The sequence below is a fragment of the Pyrus communis genome, chromosome 5, assembly GCF_963583255.1.
Source record: "Pyrus communis chromosome 5, drPyrComm1.1, whole genome shotgun sequence".
Classification (NCBI taxonomy): domain Eukaryota; kingdom Viridiplantae; phylum Streptophyta; class Magnoliopsida; order Rosales; family Rosaceae; genus Pyrus; species Pyrus communis.
Window position 1 is genome coordinate 28418951 of NC_084807.1, and position 22413 is coordinate 28441363.

Here is a 22413-nt window from a genome sequence, read left to right on the forward strand (position 1 = left end):
GAGATATTGAGGATAACATGAGTGCAACATAACCTTTAAAAATTAAGGAAAACTAATGAAAAGGGTTTGAAAACTTTGAGTTTTAACAATAAGGACAAAATAAAGGGTAAAGTGAATAGTATAAGGATTGACTTTTTAGTGTAAAAATATGATTTTTTTGTTAAAATAAACAGTATCGTGAATTTTTCGTTAAAACTTCCTAAAAATTAAACGATATTAGTTCATTCATGATTCACATAAAGAAACATTACAAAAGTGGGTGGTAATTAGGTCGTGTTTGGAAAATATAATAATACAATAACTCATACTTCTCACCCCAAAACAGAAAGCAGACAAACAATGTTGACCTTGTATCTATCGATTCTATGTTTACTGTCAAACAGTATGTAGCAAAGTGACATTACGGACTTCGTAAAACACCTAACCACTTAAATCTTTACTGTCATTCCTCTATATGATTTTAACTCTCCATTCACGTTATAAGGTATTAATATCATATTTAATATGCATACAAAATATATCACGTTTATCTGCACCATTCATTTAGATTAATATCATCACGTAACAATGAGATAGCAACGAATTTTTCTACTATTTCCTAACTGTAACATAGTCATAAAAACTTTGAGTTTTAACGATAAGGACAAAATAAAGGGTAAAATAAATAATATCATAATTGACTTGTGTAAAAATATGATTTTTCGTTAAAGTGAACAGTTTTTTTATTCTTCATCAGCATGGCGCGTGCACCATACCCAAAAAAGTAAACCAGATCTATTTGTTGTTAATTAGTTGGTAAAAAAAACGATTAAGAATGATTAAGCAAAACAAGATAGAAACATCACAGCCTTCTTCAACCGTTGTTTCCTAAGTAACATTTTCAACGCACATAGTGCTCACATCTCCACATCTCTCTCTCTCTGAAGAAACAAATCGATTCAGTGATTCCAAAGAATCGAACTTTCTGGGAATTCCAAAACGATTCTCTCGTTTTTCCCAGGAATCCAAAACCCCACAACTTTTTATTGCTTCCGAGCTTTCATGGCCGATCATTTTCACAGGTTCTGCTCCACCATTTATTTCAAGCTCTTCACTTTTTATTGTTTATTTGATTTCATTTTTTCATTGATTGATAAATTATTTTTCTATTTTGTTTGTTTTTGTCGGGTGGAGGTGCAGTTTGGTAGCATTTGATCGGATCCAGTGGATGATCTCCTGCAGTGACAAAGAGGACCTGGTTATTGGGATTTCTTAGAAGGTAATAGTTTGTAATTAATTACATGTTTTAATCTTAATTTTGCTTTAATTGCTGAGAAAGTTGTGTTGAAGTAAAAAGATAAATTTTTTATTAATGGGTTTTGGATTTTGATTTTGAATTGCTAATTGTGGGCTTGATTGGTGAGGAAATTTTGTTTTGATTGATTGATTTTGTAATATTTGTTGATTTAATGGATTTTAATTGATTGCTACTTTATGGTGGTTAGATTGATCTCCTGTGATTGTTCAATCAGTATCGATACTTTTTGTAATGCAACCAGTTGATGAGGATCATAAGAAGAAGAATTTAAAGCGTTCGAGATCATTTACTTTCGACATGCCAGTGACCGACCCTAATTTGACACAAAGTCTTGATGACTGTGTTCTTTTCCCACTTGAAGAGATTGTGCAATACCCGTTGCCGGGATACATTGCTCCCACTTCAATCAGTTTCAGTCCCGATGATACTATTATAACTTATTTGTTCAGTCCTGATCACACATTGAATCGAAAGGTATTTGCTTTCGATCTCAAAACTGGCAAGCAAGAGTTGTGTTTCAGTCCCCCTGATGGCGGACTTGACGAGAGTAATATATCACCAGAAGAAAAGTTGAGGAGAGAGAGGTTGAGGGAGCGCGGGTTGGGAGTGACACGGTATGAATGGGTGAAGACAAGCTCGAAAAGGAAAGCAATCATGGTGCCATTGCCAGCTGGGGTGTGTTCTTTAATACCTGGGTTCAATCAAACATCCATATACATGTACATAATTGTATTTTAATTTTTACAGATTGAGTTCTCGCTGATGATATGGTCCTTGCTTTATGTACAGATTTATTTCCAGGATCTTTCTAGTTCAAATGCCGAGCTTAATCTTCCGAGGGCATCAGGTTCACCAATTATTGATCCACATCTGTCACCAGATGGTACAATGGTCGGTTATGTAAGAGATTGCGAGTTGCACGTTCTAAATTTGTTATACAATGAATCTATACAGTTAACGTATGGTGCCAGAGGAGATGTTTTGGTAAGTTTTCTATACCGGTAACCGTAGGTCTGGATTAACTGAGCCACTTCAGTAATATTAGTACTATAAAATATTTCTATTACAATGAGTACTGTTTTAGTGATAGGAGCTTTAAGATAATATCCTTATGACTTTTCCTCTGTCGAAAATTTTAAGTAAAGACAGTAAATTTTAAAGGTAGTTGAATTTCTGATCATTTCGTTGATGTGAATCTGGTCTTTTTTGTGTTGCAGACGCATGGCCTTGCTGAATATATAGCTCAGGTGAGAAGTTCATGTAATAACCTATTTTTATTTAGATTAATTTTTTTTCTTTAGAAATTTCTCAGGAGGTTAAGTTAAAACTATTCTTAGATTCTCTGAATTTTACTCATTACAGGAAGAAATGGATCGCAAGAATGGTTACTGGTGGTCTCTAGACAGCAAATTCATTGCATTCACAGAAGTTGATTCTTCTGAGATTCCGCTTTTCAGAATCATGCATCAAGGTAAAAGCTCTGTTGGTTCAGAAGCTCAAGAAGATCATGCCTATCCCTTTGCGGGAGCTTCAAATGTCAAAGTTCGCCTAGGCGTGGTTTCTTCTGCTGGAGGCCCTATTACTTGGATGGATCTTCTGTGTGGGGGAACAGGTCAACCAGATAGTGAGGACGAATATCTGGCAAGAGTAAATTGGATGCATGGAAATACTTTAATAGCTCAGGTAATGAACAGATCACACAGCAGATTAAAGATCCTTAAATTCGATATTAAAACTGGGAAGCGAAAAGTTTTAATGGTAGAAGAACAAGGAACATGGGTTAGCTTACATGACTGCTTCACACCTCTGGACCGAGGAATAACCAAATTTTCAGGGGGATTTATCTGGGCGAGTGAGAAAACAGGATTTAAACATCTTTATTTGCATGATGCCAATGGAACATGTTTAGGACCTATCACCGAAGGTGACTGGATGGTTGAGCAGATTGCTGGTGTAAATGAAGCTGCCGGACTTGTTTACTTTACTGGAACCTTAGATGGGCCTTTAGAATCGCACCTTTATTGTGCTAAGCTACTCACGGATGGAAACCAACCCTTGCAAGCTCCAGTGAGGTTGACTTGTAGCAAGGGGAAGCATGCGGTGGTGCTTGATCATCATATGAAGAACTTTGTTGATATACATGACTCCCTTGATTCTCCCCCTAAAGTTATACTGTGCTCCTTGCACGATGGAAGCTATATTATGCCTCTGTATGAGCCGTCATTAACGGTTCCAAGATTCCAAAAGCTTCAACTTGAGCCACCGGAGTTAGTTCATTTGCAGGCTAATGATGGAAAAACTTTGTATGCAGCTCTATACAAGCCTGACGAAACAAGATTTGGACCTCCTCCTTACAAAACTTTGATCAGCGTGTATGGTGGACCGAGCGTGCAGCTCGTCTCTGATTCTTGGATTAATACAGTAGACATGAAAGCGCAGTTTCTAAGAAGCAGAGGCATCTTAGTATGGAAGGTGGGTATCCGTCTGAAAAAACTTTACCATTCCGGGTTTTCTATGTTTTCTAAATTTTATTCTAACTGCCGATTTTTCTTGTTTACAGTTAGATAATAGAGGAACTGCTCGGCGTGGGCTGAAGTTCGAAGGCTCTTTAAAATACAATTGTGGTCAGGTTGATGCCGACGACCAACTGACTGGAGCCGACTGGCTTATGGAAAAAGGGTTGGCACGAGCAGGTCACATTGGATTGTATGGTTGGAGCTATGGCGGATATCTTTCAGCTATGACTCTTGCCAGGTTTCCTGATGTCTTCCGGTGTGCAGTATCTGGCGCCCCTGTTACATCGTGGGACGGGTATGACACATTCTACACCGAGAAATACATGGGACTGCCTTCTGAGAACGAGGAAGGATACGAGTCTAGCTCGGTGATGCACCATGTGCACAAGATGAAAGGAAAGTTGTTACTTGTCCATGGCATGATCGATGAAAATGTTCATTTCAGGCATACTGCCAGGCTTGTCAACGCACTTGTTGCGGCTGGAAAGACTTACGAGCTATTAATTTTTCCAGACGAACGGCACATGCCACGGCGTCATAGGGATCGGATTTACATGGAAGAGAGAATCTGGGAGTTCATAGAAAGAAATTTGTGAAAAAAATGAACCACCTGTTTATATCTTGTAAAATTTTCTTGTTGGTACCCTATTTCGTTCTTCCAATTGTTATTGGTTGTTCTGTTCTAATTCTCAGTGATAAATAAATTTCTTTTTCTTGAAGTGCAAGAAACTGAAACAACTGTCAAACAATCAACAGCAGAACTTGAAAATTTTCTCTGAAGTTCTTTAAAATCTCAAAACTTAAACGTGACCTCTGAGGACAAGGTAGGGTTTTCGCAACTGAGCTTGAGCGTCCCTCACTCTCTCCATAGACTGTAATGGCGTGTCTGAACTATTCATCTGCTTCAGTTTCTGTTCCTTCTCGAATTGCTTCATGCGCTTTTCTTGCGTCCTTTTGCCAGGCCCCTTCCTGTGGAATGCGTGCGAAAGTCTGTTATATGCTTCCTTTTGCGTCATAGGCCGACCTAATTCATAAGTCATCTGAACTGCATCAGTATCATGTTTTACTTCAAGGCTTCCTCGCTCTTTCAGCAGCTTCAGAGGACCCGATAAGCCTTTCCCAACCGCGACTTCACGAAAAATTCCATCTGAAACGCCTTTCTCCTCCTTATGGTCCTCTGCTGGAGGAATAATGTGTTCTTTGTCTTCACGTTCAATTCCATCGTTTACTTCAGTCCATCCACCAGCCACATTCACCGTAGTTTCTTCAGCATGATCATCTTCTTGCATATTGGAAACATCTTCGCTTTCAGGATCCATGTGGGATTGACTTTGATCAAGCTTGAGACCCACCAAAAACTCATTCGTCTCTGTGATGACAACCTTCTCTTCTCAGGACTGATCTTCACTGCTTGAGGGGATTCGATTCTGATCATCATCTGCTGCATTAGGAATCTGACTTTTGCCAGTGCTGGTGGTGGCAAGGAATGCAATTGCTCCTGGACTACCGGATGGTTTCTCCTCCTTTTCGTCTTTCTTTCTAAGAGCTGATTTTCTTGCTCTCTCCAAGGACCTGTAGAGATCCTCCTCCTCATCATCTGCAGAGATAACATTAAATTCATTATACTCCTGATCAGCTTTAACAGAAAGCACTTTTTGTTCAAGAAGTTGCAACGATTTAGATGCCTCGTCTGCTTTCGCATATGCTACCTTGTACGCGTTTCCTTTCAGCTTCCAATCTTTCTTTCTCCTCTCTAACTCCCTGCCTATTTGCACCATTCCGAGAACCAAGATCAGCAGCACCAAGCCCTGCCGAGATTGCTTCTGCTTCGAGGGCATCCACATCTAGTTTCTGCTTCTTCCGGAATGATTTCTTATTCTTTGGCTTCTTAAAATTAACCTCCATTTCTTCCTGAGCATAGAAATCAGATGTTCTTTTTTTTAGAGATATTGCTGAAGTCTTCAACCAACTTTATCCCCCTATGGAGCTCTTCAAGCTGCTCGAGCTATTTGAATTTCTTCGCTGCTTCACTACTAAACCGCCCTCTTTCATCTAGGGTTAACCCCTCAGCAGGAACAGGATCATCATATTGTGGAAAAAATTTCTTCTCTAAACCTTTAAAGCACTCATCATGATCGTAAATCCCTGCTTTTCTCTTCGCTGCCTTGTAAGCCTCTTCGCGCTGCTTCTGCTCTCCAATCTCTACATTCTCAAGCACATCAACCTTTTCGTTAATATTGTCACCACCATCAGCAAGAACGCTCTGATCTTTGAGTGTCAAAACAACTTCCCCGCCTTGCATTACTTTTTCGATTCCATGAACAACTTTAACTGCGGCTAGGTGATTACAATCATCCTCATCCTCATCGTCTTCACTAATTTCTCCAACAATGTTCTGTTCCTCGAAAACCTTTGAAAGCTGCGATGCTTTCTCCTTTTCAGCATTATTTTTCAGCTCGATCTTTCAACTCCTAACCCATGCTAAACTATCATCACAAACATCTGCTGCTATCGTCTTCTTTGCCAATCTCTCCTCCTTCGCTTTTAGTACCTTGAGCTCCATTGTTGATAAATGTACTCCGCCACCCGATCAGCATTCTGCTCGTTCCCACCAATATCTTTACGCTTTTTGCTCTCCTTTTCTGATCTCTCCTTTTCCTTATGATCCTGACTCCTATTATTCTCTTCCGCCCTCTCTTTTTCTCCTCCTCGATTCTCTCGATACCTCATAATCTTTCTCCCTCACATCACCATCTGTATCTTCCCTCCTAGCCCTAGTTCCTCTATTTTCAGACACTTGTCGTTTCCTTTTCGATTTTTCTTTTGAGTATTCACTCCGATGATATCTTTCTTTTTCAACATCATAACTACTGCTTCTTGTCCTCATCTGCCGCTCCCGGTCTCTACTTCCACCATCATCCCTCTCGTGATCCCTCCGACGGCTACTCTTCTGTCCACCCATGTCCCTTAGCAGTTCGCAACACGTTCGATTTCAAGAGGAACGAAATTAACTCAAGAATTTGAGGAATGCGGCACCAAAAACAATTGTTCGAGAAAGAAAGAATGTAATAAGGTAGAAAAGATGTCACTCGTCGCATATATATAACACAAACCCTAGGAAAACTTGAGTCCCAAGCCACTTGGAAGTCCCAACTAAACTAGGAAACCAAATCCTACTTAGTATTTGCTTATTGTTATGAGAACAAATTGAATAATCCTACTTGGTATTTTACAGGTGATAGAATAATTTACACTAAATTCATCTAAACTAAGGGGAGGAATTCAAATACAAAAATGGACGAATGCTCTTAAACAACTGAACTAAAAGCCACTTGCAATCCTACTTGGTACTTACTTTTCGTAGTTTGCCTTTTTAACGTCTAAAGATATAAGATTGCCTCGGGTAATAAGATGGCTACTAAAAACAACAATTTAAGGTTATAATCTCATGAATGTCTAGTTTGCAACAAACTTATTCTCCAACCCCTTAGTGTATATGTATTGTTGTATCCAAACAAAAAAAAAAATTATGAGAGTAAAATAGTATAAACTGATCTTATAAACTAATATTTTTCAATAAATATACTTATATGAAAGATAGATTGTTTTAGTCAATCATTGAAACACATCAAAGACATACACAATACACGATTTTTTTTTTTCTTTTTATAAGAATGACAATGTTAGTTGGTTAAATAGTTATTAGGGGAGCAATGGTGATCAAACATGCACCATAATGCATAAACATGATTGAAACCTGTCAAAATCGATAACAACGAGAAATGACTAGGGATTATTTAGATAATAATTTTTTCATTTAAAAAAACAACCTTTTAGGTTTTAAATAGTAATTATATATTAGGACATATAAGTCATTTAATATTAAAATTATAAATGGAGATAAAACATTCCCATGCACATCCTTATTTATTTATATTCTTTAATCCTTTTTGCTTATAAAAACCATTCAACATACAAAAATTCACTTCCAAAAAACACCACCATTCTTTTTGAGAAAAACTAACGAATAGTTTAAAAAAAAACTTTAGTTTTAATAAAAATGACAAATAAAGGTGTAGTGAATAGTACCGGAGAAAGATAAAAATGTGATTTTTCGTTAAAAGTGAACAATATCGGGAATGTTTCGTTAAAACTTCTTTCTTTTTATTTTCATCGTGCTCCTTTTCTTTATGTGCTTTTGGTTGCAGAAAGCATTTTCTAGACCTTCGAAAACCATTCCTAAATTGGCTCTTGGAATATCATCATGTTTGCGTTTCAGATGTTTCGGTCGGTTCAGGGGAGGAGTTGTAGCGAAAGCAATTCGGCCCCTCCATGTGAAAAATCAAACGAAAATACATGACGTTGTGAACCATATCAAAATTTGGGTGGGTAACATACTTATAGGAAAGAACCATGTGAGCATTTGGTGTTTTGTGGCACAAAAATGGGTAAAAAGTTCAAAAATCGCATTCGTCAACTTGACTTGGTCATCTCCCACCACCACCTCCACGACGTGAGCTGGCCATGTCCTTTGTCCTTGGTCTTGGAAATGGAGGGTACCCATCTATCTATCCCTGCCCAACCTTCACTTATGGGGGGGACCAAAGAAAGGGGCACTTAGTTTGACCTAAATACAATGACAAAATACTACTTGCAGCAACCCATATAATTCATCATAAGTTACTAGCTTGTATGCAATTTGTCCACTCCAAGAAATTCGGCTTTTAAGGTGGGTTTTTGGATCGAATGGCGATTTCTAACGAGACGTTATTCAGTCATTTCTCACTTCCTTTGACAAATTATGTGCAAGGAAATGGAAAGATATTATCGGGTTCGGACAACCAGGCCACATGGCCGTTCGGCCAGTACAAAGACGGATGGGGGATGTTTTGTGCCTATATTCACATAGTAGGGTAGTCAATACTTTTGAACTTTTCAGGAAATGGATGTAGATTTGTGATGTTATGCCTGTTTATGGGGTCACATCAATACGTTCTAAGAAGAATTATTTGAATATCAACCTCATTGATATTATCAATTTCATAAGTATCATACCAAATTTCATCAATCGAATCACTTTTCGAGAAATACAAGACATCTAAGTCACACAAGTAAAGAGATTCATTCATTGATAAGAAAAAGAAAAAGAAAAAGCGTGAACGATGGTTGGATTGATGATGAAATAGAATCATGGGTCTCGAATAGCGATTCTATTGATGATAAAGAAAGAGAATTTTTGGTTCAATTCTCCACCTTAACGATAGAAAAAATGATTGAACAAATTCTATTGAGTTTGACTCATAGAGATCATTTATCAAAGAATGATTCTGGTTATCAAATGATTGAACAACCGGGAGCAATTTACTTACAATACTTTGTTGACATTCATAAAAGTATCGAATGAATTATGAGTTCAATACATTGTGTTTTGCAAAAAGACGGATATTCCTTGCTCATTATCAGGCAATCACTTATTCACAAATCTCATGTGGGGCTAATAGTATTCATTTCCCATCTCATGGAAAACTCTTTTCGTTCCGCTTAGCCTTATCCCTCTCTAGGGGTATTCTAGTGATAGAACTGAATGATCCTATTTGGTCAAATACCGATCGTCAAACTCCTGTGTTCCTTTCATTATAGTATTTTCATTATAGTATTTGGCCAACTATTCCAAGGGTTTTCTTGTTGATGATACAACATAATTGGCAATTGTTGGCCGTGTTAATGAGATAAACTTAACTCCAATAAAATATAATTGTTATAAGAAAATTTAAACATATAAGATTATGCGATTGACTTGAGATACTGCTACAATGACATTTTCATGAGAACCTTTCTCCATGTTAAAGGCGGTCATAATTACAAGTCACCTAATTCAAAAGGCAAAAAAGAAGTTCCACAGAAGACGTTACATGCAAATTTCTCTCGTTGTAAAAAGTAACCCCATTTGTGGACTTGTGGCCCAAGTTTCATGGTATTTCATTTTTGATGAAATATGTTTTGTAGTTTCAATCTAAGCTGCTTCGAGGAAGGTCAGGTTCCTGGCTCCCAGTACAACTTTTTCTCCAAACCGTCTACGACAGCACCGACACAAACACATCAAATTAAAATCTAATCAACTGTATTAAAATTGGCAACGACTACAAAGACAAGAGTAATTATTTGAAAATGACATTAGTGTCCTCCAGTACTACATTATGTAGATAAGAAAATCAATCCTTTTTTTTATTTTATTAAAGGGAAGACAACTAGTGATAAATCACGGTTATCCACCTCTTTCGATTCTAGAAAGGTTATGAGAAATTTCACCCTACTCATGACCAAGTCAAGCAGACTCATGTAGAAAATCAATCCGTTAGACATCTACTACGGAGTTAACAACACTTTTTTGTCCAAAAAAACAAAGAGCTAACAAAAATTTTCGTTTAAAGTGTCGTTTGCTGTCACTCCAACTTGGTCTTCAAATTTTATCTTTTAATTTAAAATATTAATATTTTGATTTATCTTATCTTGTAGGATTCGAGTTTTATTTCTCGTTCTTTTAGCTTTACTAGACAATAACTTTGGATATAATATATTGCAGGACCCAATTTGTTAACTTGATATAGGAACTGGCCTTATATATTTGCAAGGTCAATTGCTAATTTGTTAATTTGTTTAGCTGCTACCTTCGTTGAATATGCGTTTTTTTACGTGGCATAACAAATCTAACTTTACTGCCGAAATGCTACCTTCCTTATATAAATTGTATATCATCATTTGAGTTAAATGACCAAAGAGAACAATACAACTTATTCACTTATATATTGTTGAAAAAAATATACAACAAAAAAAAAAACACTATATTCTTACAGTTACCAAGGGAATAAGTGCATTTACCCACTAAAGAATTACCGCCGGTGTAATTTAGACTGATAAACCGGCCAAGAATGCCACCCCGGTGGACGGCAACCATGACGACCCATATATAAACTGTGCAACAGTGAACTTACCGGCCTCCACCGGAGAGGTAATAACCCGATACCCAGGCCAAGTTACTCGTTGCCCTACCGCCGCGCCAGGGCCAGAGTTCATGTATTCACCATAGTAGAGGGTATCTAGGGCGAAATTCCCATTCCACTCAAGCCATCCACGCGGATGAACGTGATCACCAATGAACGATAACATGTAAACTGTCCTAGAGTACAACTTCCACGGACGGCCTAGATACGTCGGGAAGCTACCCTTTGAACCCTCGAGCTCCGGAGTGGCGAGGATCCGGCAATCATGGATAGAAATGCCTGTGTTCTGATTCGGGTCCTTCCGGTTTTGGGCTGTGATCGTGTTTTTTTGATTCGCCATGGGCTTGCGAGCGTAGAGGCTACACTTTTGGAACACTACAGCCGCATTGCCAAAAATGAAATCCACTGTCCCGTAAATATCCGTTTCACGGACGAATTGGCGATTCGAGTGCACGTAAAATGTGTCTTGGTATCCGATGATGCTGCAGTGGTAGACCACAGCGTGGTCCGCTCCTATTCGGAGGGCGACGGCTTGGTGCTTGTCCGGTCCGGCGTAGTTCTCGAACGTTAGGTCACGTGCAATAAAACCAGCTCCTTGAGCAGCTGTGGACCAACAAGAAATAAATTCAATAAACCATATAATTTCTGTATTCACCTATAAATCTGGCTATGAAATATGGCCATTGATAAGTCATCTACCTCCAATAATGTGATTTGTGTTGCTTTCAACTATTGTGGGATGGAAGGTTTGGTGCGATGCTGTTGTCCAATTTCCTTTCATGTCTAACTGGTAAAGTGTAGTTAAATGTGATAGGATTTGATTGGACAAGATTTGGATGGAGGAGAAGATTTTGGATGGGATTACAAAAGAAGGTTGATTTATAGACGAAAAATGAGAACATTCCACTTATAGATCCAGAATAATTTTAACCCTAAATTCCAAAATTTTAAGCTTACAAGGACTCCAATGGAATAATTTAGATGCCACCTGTTTGTAGTAAAAAAATGGAAGAAAAAGGCTAACATCTTAAACATGAGAGGGCCTTTCATGCAACCTATGCAAAATTAAAAGTCAGTGAGTGGTTAACTTATAATAGTCTCGAGGGAAACAGTTTATGTCCACCCATGTTAAAACTTCATTTTCGATTTTTATTTGATTTGTTCAGTCAAATTACCAAAACCAAAAATAAATGAGAAGATGAGAGAAAAAGAGTGAGTGAATATCACTTCTCGACATTTACACAATTGGTAGGTTTTCTCTTCTTGAGCGATTGGGTTAGAAAGGTAATTTGGGGTTATGAGGTCAGACAAACGTCACCAAGTTGCATCAAACTGAAAGCTTCTGTTAACATAACGGGCCACGTGTAAGTAGTAACTGTTGTCATGCATGGTAGTGAGTGGGAGGGGCCCACATGTTATTGGTGACCATAAAGAAAAGAGGACAATGATTCGAAAATTACAACGTGAAAAGAAGACGGCATTTGACGGAACTTACCGAAAGTTGCAGTGTGGAATGTGGTCACTTTCTGCGCGACGTTTTTCCCTCCGGTAATTATAGTTTTGCCCTTCCCGTCACCGATGAACATCAAGTTGGTCTTCTTCCTCGCAACCTTCAAATTACTCTCTTCGTACCTAAAATATGAACAAGAAATCATCCTTAATAATTTACCCCAAAAGAGAAAAAAGAAAAGCGAATTACACAACGAAAACTTACTTGCATCAGAAATGTCACGCATAACAAGCCATTTACACAATCATTTAACAATACTTAAGGCTAGTTTGGTATTGTTGTGCTTTGAAAAAAAAACTATTTCTGTTGTACTCTAAAAATAAGCTCATTTTACTTGTTCATGTTTTCAGTTTTTTTTCACCTAAAACTGTGAAAATTAACTATTTTTAAATGTTTACCAAATACTTTTTTAAACTTAACTTTTTTTTATATTCACTTTTTATAAAAATATTTCAGTACCAAATCAGTACTTAATCAAAATAAAAGTATTGTCATGGCGACATTCGAATGTAAGAGAATTTCTTTCGAAACTTGTGCATTCAAACATTTTGAAGTTTGTAGTGCATGCCAGCAGAGAGTTTAATTGACCACACAAGTCAAGTTGTTGTCACATTACATGCAAAAATCAAACGTCCACTGTACGGTTGATGACCCGGGTAGAAAACGACGTTTACTACTAAGAGCATATTCAAAAGAGATGTTAAAATATTCAAATCAGCAGTAACAATAACAAAAAACAGCATTAATATTTTTTAACCGATAAGTTAAATTTGATGTGGTATGACATAGATTGACATATCTCCCTCTTGTTGCCAAATTTGACAGCACCTTCAAATTTGTTTAATTAATTATTAAATGCTTTTTATTAATTTTTTATTGCTTTAAACTATTATCTTTTGTTTCTTTTCATTCCCAATGCAAAGAAAATACATATGCACTATTATTTTATGTTTAAAATTTGACATATCGGTTGAAGATTAAAAGTTTAAAAGATGCCAAAGTGCCATTTAAGCCTCACATTTAAATTTTAGATTTAAAATTTGACATCTCCAACTCCTTTGGAGATGGTCTAAGATTTTTTGGTGTATCGAGACACAATTTAGCATACTAAGTGTCTTAAATCAAATAATTGGACACATAAAAAAAAAATCAACTACTTATATTGTCACGCTTTGTGTACCCGTATTCCTGACGTATTAAATTCTTATTCGTCTATTACATAATCCAAATAATGTATGCATGTGTCATGACTTGCGACCAATCTCTACCGACCACCACCACACGACAACATAAAGAAGATAAAATAAAAATTTCAAGTTCCATTGATGGCCATCAAATTAATTTAAGAACATGACATCACCAGTTCATAGAAAAACAATGGGGTATTTATGTAAAAGTGATGGAGTTAGGGGGAGGATTAATAAGTTCTCTCACACGATTATAGCTGTGTGTGAAAAAAGGGAGCTCACTCAAGTCAATGCTCCAATCGATACGCACAAGGAATTAACACAAAAAGTTAGGAGAAAAATCTTTTCACGGACATAATGTTAACCTAAAGCAACTATCATCGGTGCTCAAAAAGTAATTAAACGAAAAAGAACAACGATAAGGTTAGGAAAATTAATTGTTTAGATCGAATTTTATAAATTATATGATGTGATTATTAAAAAAAATATTATTTAAATGTTAATTAACATGTTTATTTTTTATTTATGTCACATAACATAATTTACAAATTTAATAAAAGTTATTCTATCTAGGATTACTAAAAGAAAAAACAAATGTTTACATGAAATCTTTTCCGAAACAACTGCCAAAACCACTTTCAAAACATAATTTTTGTCATAAAATTAATATTATTAAAAAGTACAAAATTGACTGTATTAGTGGCGCACTCTCACAACCGAGGAGAGATTTTTCAATGTGACCAGCACATGAGGTGGTACATCATGTGTCACTATACAAATAGTGGGATATGTGTGTTAAAAAGTTAATAACTTCAAAAATAAAATATTCTAACCCTTACATAAAAACACGTGATGTATCACTCATGTTCCCGTCATAATAAAAAAATTCTCCACAAGTCACAAACAATCAAATTTAAAAAGCAATATAATTAAGTTCCACCTCATAATTCAGCCATAAGGAAATTTAACTTTAATAGCGATTATGAACAAGTGATTAGTTTAGTGCGTCTCTAAATGATTAATCCAAAAGAAAGTAAAAAGGGTAGGAAAAGATAGTACGAAACTAAACAACTTTATGAGTGAGTAGTGAACTTACCTTCCTGCTTTGACGTAAATAATTGTCCGACGAGAACTAGACTCCGGCGCCTTTTTGATCGCCTCCGCGATCGTCTTGAACGTCCCACTGCCATCTTTCGACACGATAATATCCGCCTGTATCTGCGATCCCGGCACCACCAGCAACCTCCTCTCCCTCCTACCCAACCACCTCGGAAAATCTCGCGAGACATTGGCATTATCCCCCATTATATCGCGCTCCATGTCGGAATTACCCAACAACCTCCTCCGCCTGTTCTGTATCGGGACTCCGGAGAAATCGCCGCCCCCGATCGCCGAGTAAATTGCGAGGCAGTTGCTCACGAGTTCCGACAAGTCCTTGAGCCGCTGGTCCATCTCGTTCTTGACGTCGCCGCCATGGATTTGCTCAAAACCCTCCCCGCACGTGTCCTGGTTCGAGAGCGCTGCGCTCAGCCACGTCAGCACGTCCTGTGTGGACGTGGACGTGGACGTGGACGCTGCGCCGGGGATGACGGAGGTGAGGGCACGGGAGAGGGCGTCGACGGAGTCGTCGAGGAGCTCGAGGCAGTCATCGTAGGCGGAGCGGGAGTAGGGATCCATCTGGCGGTAGGAGAGGGAGGAGGAGAGGTAGAGCGCCTTGCTGAGGCGCTGCAGCGTCATGTTGAAGGAAATGTGGACGAGGTCCTGCTCCGACGCGGTGGTGGAGCCGGGGAAGTCCAGTAGGGAGTCGACGCAGAGGGAGGGGAAGCGGGTCGTGGCGCACGCGTCTGAGATGGCCTTCGTGGGCTTGCGGTGGAGGGCGGAGGAGGCAGCGGAGTTTGAAGCTTTGGAGCGGCCAGCGAATAGGACGACTGCGGAGACTGCGGACGCGAGTATGAGTGCGACGGAGAGGAGAGAGATTAGGATGAGCTTGTTCTTGCGGCTGCGGCTGGTTGAGGAGGTGGATGACGTGGCGGTTTGTGGGAGTGATGGGTTTTCCGCCACGTGGTGCTTGGAGGAGCCTCCTGGCTCCGACGGTTGGAGTCTGCCGTATTCCATATCCCTTTAGTAGAACTGAAAGCGGAAAGTTTACGACGTTGTTAGGACTGATATAGTGAAATTCACTGAAAGGGAGGGAGGAAATAAGAGAGAAGAAGTGTGGGTGGGGTTTAAAGACGGGCTGTGTGTATATATATAGATAATTAGGAAATTAACTGATTTTTAAATTAGGTTTAAAATCTTAAATAATATGAATTATGTGGGGACGTAGGAGAATAAAAGAGGTTGTTGCGAGGTCGATGTCGAAGAGGGGATGAGCTGGCTGCTACTTTCATTTCTACACAAACTTACAGCCCAAGAATGACTTACACGACATAGAACGCCATAATAATACCGTACTCGTGATATGTAAATTGTTCTCCTCATAACTTATACGAAGAGAGCCAAAAGAGGTTTCCATTAATTCCTCCTTCCTTTCTATCTTCCTTCTTCTTAGTTTTTATTTTTTACTTAATTTTGGTTTAACTAATATTAATTTCTTTGAATATTGCTTTGAACAAGTGGAGTAGGAGGGGATAGGAAATGTCCTCTGTCTGATGTCAAAATCGTCGTTAAAGTTGAGTGCTGTGGGCAGTGCATGCATTTGGCAATTTTGCATGATTCTCGTAGCTCTTACGCTAACTTGCATGCTAAGTAGTGCGTCTTGCTCCTTTTTTCGTTATGTTACATGAATTATTAATTATACTGGATGTTGGTATTGATTAGTGGATTGTACATTTTTTTTCACTTTTAAGTTTTATCCATTAGAGTATCCAGTTTCAACAAGAAATATTACTTTTGGATTTTTATCACGGGTCCTTGAAATAGAAAAGCAATTAATTTGCTCCTTGAAAATGGATTTAACAAATTAATTTTATGTTAATTTATATGGTGCCATTGATTGGATAAGTGTGACCCAGTCCAGTACCATGTTGTCATACTAACATAAAATTTGACAGAAGATAAGGAATGACCAAATTGGTTTGCCGAAAACACTTCAGTAATTAAATTAATTGGTTTTCTACTTTAGAGATCAATTTAATTATAACGTCCAATTTGAGAGGTCAACCATTATAAAAACCCTATGAACTTTATAGGGATTCTGGCTAGAGAAATAAAATTTTCACTCAAAACTTTTAGAGTACATCAATAATTATTTATATTGGATATTGTAATAATTAGGGGTTTAAGAATTGTTAAACCTTATGTTTTAATCCGTTTGAACAAAAGAATCAGGTACCTTTCCGGGAATTTAGCTGGCTGTATAAAGTTTTCACTTTCCCTACGTTTGATAAATTATAAGCTATTTTTATCTGGTAATTAAACTTTGTCAATGTATATTTTAAAAGTTTCAGAAGAGTGCTAGGTAGTTTTGTTAAAACAAATATGTATTGAAAGAGGCAGAGTTAGTCAAAGGTCCCCACAGTTTAGCAGGGATTCATTAATACAGAGTTGGGCAGTGAATTTAAGCTAAATTTTGTAACAGGTCAGCTCTTTTGAAGCCCTAGTTGTTAGACAAATAAGAAATTAATTATAATTAAATTTTCATACGAAGAATGTAATTCTATATATTGTATTCTCATATCTATGAAATTATTCATTCAGCCAAATAAAAATTTCTACATGATATTAGAGCAGGGTTTGGTGGTCAGACAAGAGAAATTGCTAAAATTTTTGGATGAAATATGACAAATTTTAGCACCTTAAACTAGACACCATCTGTAAAGTTAAGTTGTTACCTTGCTTAAAACAAAGTCTTACTCTTGAAGTAAGCTGTCACCCCTTGATCACTAGCAAATCCACAGCTGAAGTAACCTTCCACCATTTGTTTAATGAAAGTTGTCTCCTTTCTATTGACAGCTTTTGCTTCTCTCAGCCCATTTTCACTTATGTCATAACCAGAACTAAGAGGTTAAAGTTTGAGAGAGAGAGATCTAAGCCAAGAAATACTTGGAGTCAGTGATAGTTGTTGGATCTCATAGTTTAGAACATAGTGAATCATGTAAGTTTCTTGTGCTGTTTGTCGAAATATAAAATATGAACTAAACTAGGGCTTTCCAAGCAATGGATTCATGACCATGCAGGCTGCGTATAAATTTTGCCATAATATATATCGTTCCAATATATATAATGATATGCATGTGGTTCAATATCATAGTGAATTTAGTTTTGGGTTTCCATTGGGGGGCTAGATTCGAAACTCTCCCTCTTTTTAATTAAAATAATAAAATTAAAATTATATATATCATTTATATATAGATCGATGTGATGCTTCCACAATAAATTGATCTTCTTCTACTTGTACATTCTTGGTCTTAATAATAACAATTTGATTAGGACTGATATGTACTTTTTTAGGGTTTGAGATAGTCAAAAATCAGACGAAACACGATGATGATGCTTTCAAGTTAAAACCTCATCAACTCCACGACGTACGTTCTCTTACATTCGGCAAACCATGTCTGCATCCAAATAGTCCACAAATTGACCACCAACTACTGATGAGGACTACTGGTGTTTAGCCGATTAGGGGTTTTTCATTTGGTCCGATTTACACTAGGGTTGCTTCCTTATTACCAACATATAACTATAGTCTATATATGTATAAACAAATGTGATGATAACATGCATGTAATGATTTTTGGTACAAGTTAGATGCATTTACAGTTATCGATCCATCCAAAGTTGATATCTTACCTTGCATATACAACTTGTTTATGAGTTGGTGTTCAATTAATATTTTGTGGACTTGGCGTTTAATAGAGCAAATTAACTTGTTTATGAGTCGTACGACGTCACACGGGCATTGACACCACAACGTTAAGTGCTAATTAACGATATAGTGTCATACTTTCAAGTTTTTATTTGTATGATTATGGCATGTTAGCATGTGACACCTCTATGGCATGTTAGCATGTGACACCTCTATAGCGGTATGCGCATGGTGACATCAATGAGACAAAAATGGGGCCGCTGAGATTTCACGGACAGAGCATCTGACAGTATTAAAATGTGAGTCGATCAATTTTCTTTCTCTAGTACAAGCAAAGCCTAAAACCTCTCAAGTCAAGTACAAGTTTGACTTTTTCTTCTGTATACGAAAGAGGAGCTTCTCGTGTTCTTGCGGTTTGCATGTTACGTGACTCCCGATTAGCAACTCACTGTAACTTTCTATGTCTCTAGATGCATTATCACATGCCTTTTAAGGAAAGGAAAAAAAAAATTAGTTGTGATTCGCTTCTGACCATCAATTCATCAAATGGAATGTGAACAATCCATTCTCCTTTTTTGGAAACAAGGGGCGCTTTAAGTTTATTTTGTAAATCTCGATTCATATATTATCTTTACAAAAATTCAATTCATCTGAAATCATTCATCCATTCAATTACCACGATGAAATTTCAATTTGATGCCTCAAATATTTCCAATTTAACTAATATTTTGCAAGGATAATCTATGAGGTACAGCTTAAAAACTAGACGGTTCGAATCATTAAAGTTTAATATGAAGTAAGCCCTACAACTAATCCCCTTTTTTTTTTGCAAAAAATGAGGATCGTTCCCTTGAAGGCTCCTTACATTATGATATTTGATCTGCACGCTCATTATGTTAACGGACGTGATGTAATTTTTGTATTATCATCACTTTATATTGTTTGATTGTACAAATTCACTCTAAATCAGTTTTTTTATCACCTGGAATAATGCACCAAATTAGCATTGTTATATAGGTTTGTATTGATGAATAAAATATTATTCTATCGTCTCTTGTCAAAAAAAAAAAAAAAAAAAAAAAAAATCATATTCTCCTTTATTTGGTTGCCTACAAACTAGTTACTTACACAAAAATATATCGACGAAAAGTAGCATATGCTCTGAAGCACAATAAAAGTTTCAAGTAAATGTATATACAAAAAGTAAAACCAAAATGGCATACTTAAAAGGAGATTTTATCTCAAAATTGTATTAAATTTACAGTATGAAGAGTAGTATTTATCGATGAACAATTATTTTGATTTAAATACGTCGTCTACTTAATTAGTTGTACATGAAATCTAAGAAAAATGATTTGGTTGTCTAAAAATCCAATAGTGATCCAGAGAAAAGGAAAGAGTTGACCAAATTGCTAAAATTTGAGGAGATCTAGTGGAAGGGCCTCTTGCTCGCTTCCTAATCACATGATTTGTTTCTAATTAACATTTTTCTAGATATACATTTAGTATTATTTGGAGCCATGCACTGATTAATGCTACAGCTTCTCTAAGGAATGCTTGACAAAAACTATTCATCTGATGCAAAAATTCGCCACTGTATACGGCTAGATTCTATGCATGGCTCGTGTGCTGCTGCCAAAAACCCTAATTGCCACCCTTTTCTTTTCATTTTAATTATTTTAGTAAGAAAAATATTGTAACCATAAAAGAAGATAAACGCGATCGAGTCATCAAAATAAGAATTTTTTTTTTTTTAACAATTGAAGTAACTTAATACAGATCTTACTGCTGATATGAGTTCGTTCCACAAAATTCTCTCATGATCTGAGTCATCTATTTTTAAATATTATTATGAGCATTTTATATTTGTCAACAACACTATTCCTTTATTGATCAGATTAGTTAGATAACTAGTTAACGGTGGACACTTTTATACATAAATGAGTGTTTCATATATAGTTAGGTTTTCTTTAAAGACCATCGGCATGGACATGGTGGAGCTGTCCACATGCTTCCCTAACTAAAACAGCAGTATGATCCGACGGTTAAAAATTATTATAGATTTTAAAAGATTAAAACAGATAGATCGTTGGATGAAATTTCAAAAACTCGAATTATTTGATCCGGTGACCTTAGTGGAATTGATCTCTTTCCCAATTAATGGAGCGTTCGTGTTCCAATCATTCTATTGAGAATGATTTGACAATGTATCAGTAGCCCATCCACAAATATTATTCAACCAGAAATATATATATATATATATATATATATATTTTTTTTTTTTTTTTTTTAATTTCGCGTTGGTTTTGTGGGGATACAATTTGACTATGAAGTGTGAACCAAACCAAAAGGCATCGAAATTATAGCTTTAGTTAATTTTAAAGATTTTTAGGGCTAGTTTGAGTTTACTAAAATGTGACATCCCACATCGCCTAGGGGAGTGATCCTTATATGTATATTCTCATCCCTACCTAGCACGAGGCCTTTTGGGAGCTCACTGGCTTCGGGTTCCGTAGGAACTTCGAAGTTAAGCGAGAAGGGGGCTAGAGCAATCCCATGATGGGTGACCCATTGGGAAGTTGCTCGTGAGTTCCCAAAAACAAAACCGTGAGGGAATGGTAAGCCCAAAGCGGACAATATCGTGCTACGGTGGTGGACCGGGCGGGGATGTGACAATTTGGTATCAGAGCCTAACCCTGGTCGCGTGTGTGCCGACGAGGACGTCGGGCCCCTAAGGGGGGTGGATTGTGACATCCCACATCGCGCCCTGGTCGCGTGTGTGTCGACGAGGACGTCGGGCCCCTAAGGGGGGTGGATTGTGACATCCCACATCGCCCAGGGGAGTGATCCTTATATGTATATTCTCATCCCTACCTAGCACGAGGCCTTTTGGGAGCTCACTGGCTTCGGGTTCCATAGGAACTCCGAAGTTAAGCGAGAAGAGGGCTAGAGCAATCCCATGATGGGTGACCCATTAGAAAGTTGCTCGTGAGTTCCCAAAAACAAAACCGTGAGGGAATGGTAAGCCCAAAGCAGACAATATCGTGCTATGGTGATGGACCGGGCCCGGGAAGTGATTCGCCCTGGGCCAGGATGTGACAAAAATTTTTCTAAAAGCAACTTCTTAAAAAGTTAGAGTTAAAATTGTGTTAGTAAATAAAAAATAATATTTTTTTTCTTTGAAATCATGGATCTAAAACAGCAGAAAGTAGAAATCGCTCTACTCATGCTAGAAACCGCTCTATCCATGCTTCTTAAAAGCGTTTTTATAAAAAAAAAACTGGTGAACAGTAACAATTAATAAAACTTTCAGGGTGAGAACCTTACCCAGTCTCTTTCTCCAAAACCTGATACTTCTGCTGTGACGAAGAAGCATTTTGAAAAAACGCACAGCAGTAACAATAAAATTAGTACAAGGTAGTTACATTGCTTTGAATACCATGGATGGATTGATGCTACACCAATACTTGCTCAGTTTTTAATATGTAAGACATTCCTCCCCGTATAAAAATTTAATTAAGTTTTGACGTGTGTGCAAGCATTTTCGCTTTGTATTTCCATGAGTTAATGGTTTACATATGTTTTAAACTGAAATTTTATACAATCAGTCAGTATGGTGAGGACCCAGTTACTTTGTTAAGATCTAGAAGCAAGATTTTGATTGGTATTGATATATACTATAAGAGCAGAAACGACATGACTTCCCCTACTTTTGCTGGTTTTAAATAATTGGATTGTTGCTTCCCATTTTGTCCATATTAATTAAGTGAAATCACATCAATTAGCAGCTTAAAAGCAAAAGGAAGGGGACACTCTTACCAGGTGTTTGTGCGAATTAAAAGACCTCGATTTTACTAGGAAACTCAATTTCCCAAATAACAGAAAGTGGAAACTGCACAACGCGATTCGAGCAGATGTGGTTTCAAATGAACTTATAACACAGTGCCACGCTTACTTAAAATCAATTTGGTCGATGTACACGTAGGGAATTTCACAAGAGAAAAATTGATAGAGAAAACAGCTTCCACCCCTTGTTTTCCCTTTTGGCTAGATAGGTATATCACTGATCAGTCACAGGCTGATTAAGCTAATTAA

General features: G+C 37.3%; 3 protein-coding genes and 1 pseudogene across 4 annotated transcripts; 1 reads left to right on the forward strand and 3 right to left on the reverse strand.

The window, feature by feature from the left end:
• The first annotated feature begins 845 nt into the window (after window positions 1-845).
• Window positions 846-4526, forward strand: LOC137734901 (uncharacterized). Of its 2 annotated transcripts, none has more exons than XM_068474218.1 (7): window positions 846-1061; window positions 1174-1258; window positions 1485-1972; window positions 2087-2281; window positions 2515-2544; window positions 2660-3769; window positions 3858-4526. In XM_068474218.1, exons 3-7 carry the CDS (start codon window positions 1529-1531, stop codon window positions 4407-4409), a joined length of 2331 nt encoding a protein of 776 aa, XP_068330319.1. In that variant the 5' UTR covers window positions 846-1061; window positions 1174-1258; window positions 1485-1528; the 3' UTR covers window positions 4410-4526. The 2 variants fall into 2 exon arrangements, with proteins under 2 accessions (XP_068330319.1, XP_068330318.1); XM_068474217.1 differs by having other exon boundaries at window positions 1180-1258.
• Window positions 4527-4613: 87 nt separating this feature from the next.
• On the reverse strand, window positions 4614-5132 carry LOC137734555 (SART-1 family protein DOT2). Its single transcript, XM_068473799.1, has one exon. The coding sequence runs from the start codon at window positions 5130-5132 to the stop codon at window positions 4614-4616; it is 519 nt and encodes a 172-aa protein (XP_068329900.1).
• Window positions 5133-5204: 72 nt separating this feature from the next.
• LOC137734556 (SART-1 family protein DOT2-like) lies at window positions 5205-6376 on the reverse strand (annotated as a pseudogene).
• Window positions 6377-10545: 4169 nt separating this feature from the next.
• Window positions 10546-15741, reverse strand: LOC137735625 (probable pectinesterase/pectinesterase inhibitor 34). The gene is made up of 3 exons (XM_068475072.1): window positions 14608-15741; window positions 12310-12446; window positions 10546-11417 (listed from the first exon to the last, which is right to left on the reverse strand). The coding sequence occupies exons 1-3, from the start codon at window positions 15624-15626 to the stop codon at window positions 10720-10722; spliced, it is 1854 nt and encodes a 617-aa protein (XP_068331173.1). The 5' UTR covers window positions 15627-15741; the 3' UTR covers window positions 10546-10719.
• Window positions 15742-22413: the final 6672 nt, after the last annotated feature.

Coding starts and splice junctions, on each gene's coding strand:
- LOC137734901 (XM_068474218.1), top strand. CDS start 1,529: ATGCAACCAGTTGATGAGGATCATAAGAAGAAGAATTTAAAGCGTTCG. Junction 2,545..2,659: donor TTGCTGAATATATAGCTCAG/GTGAGAAGTTCA, acceptor TACTCATTACAG/GAAGAAATGGATCGCAAGAA. Junction 3,770..3,857: donor GAGGCATCTTAGTATGGAAG/GTGGGTATCCGT, acceptor TCTTGTTTACAG/TTAGATAATAGAGGAACTGC.
- LOC137734555 (XM_068473799.1), bottom strand. CDS start 5,132: ATGGATCCTGAAAGCGAAGATGTTTCCAATATGCAAGAAGATGATCAT.
- LOC137735625 (XM_068475072.1), bottom strand. CDS start 15,626: ATGGAATACGGCAGACTCCAACCGTCGGAGCCAGGAGGCTCCTCCAAG. Junction 12,447..14,607: donor ATTTACGTCAAAGCAGGAAG/GTAAGTTCACTA, acceptor TTCATATTTTAG/GTACGAAGAGAGTAATTTGA. Junction 11,418..12,309: donor ATTCCACACTGCAACTTTCG/GTAAGTTCCGTC, acceptor GTTGGTCCACAG/CTGCTCAAGGAGCTGGTTTT.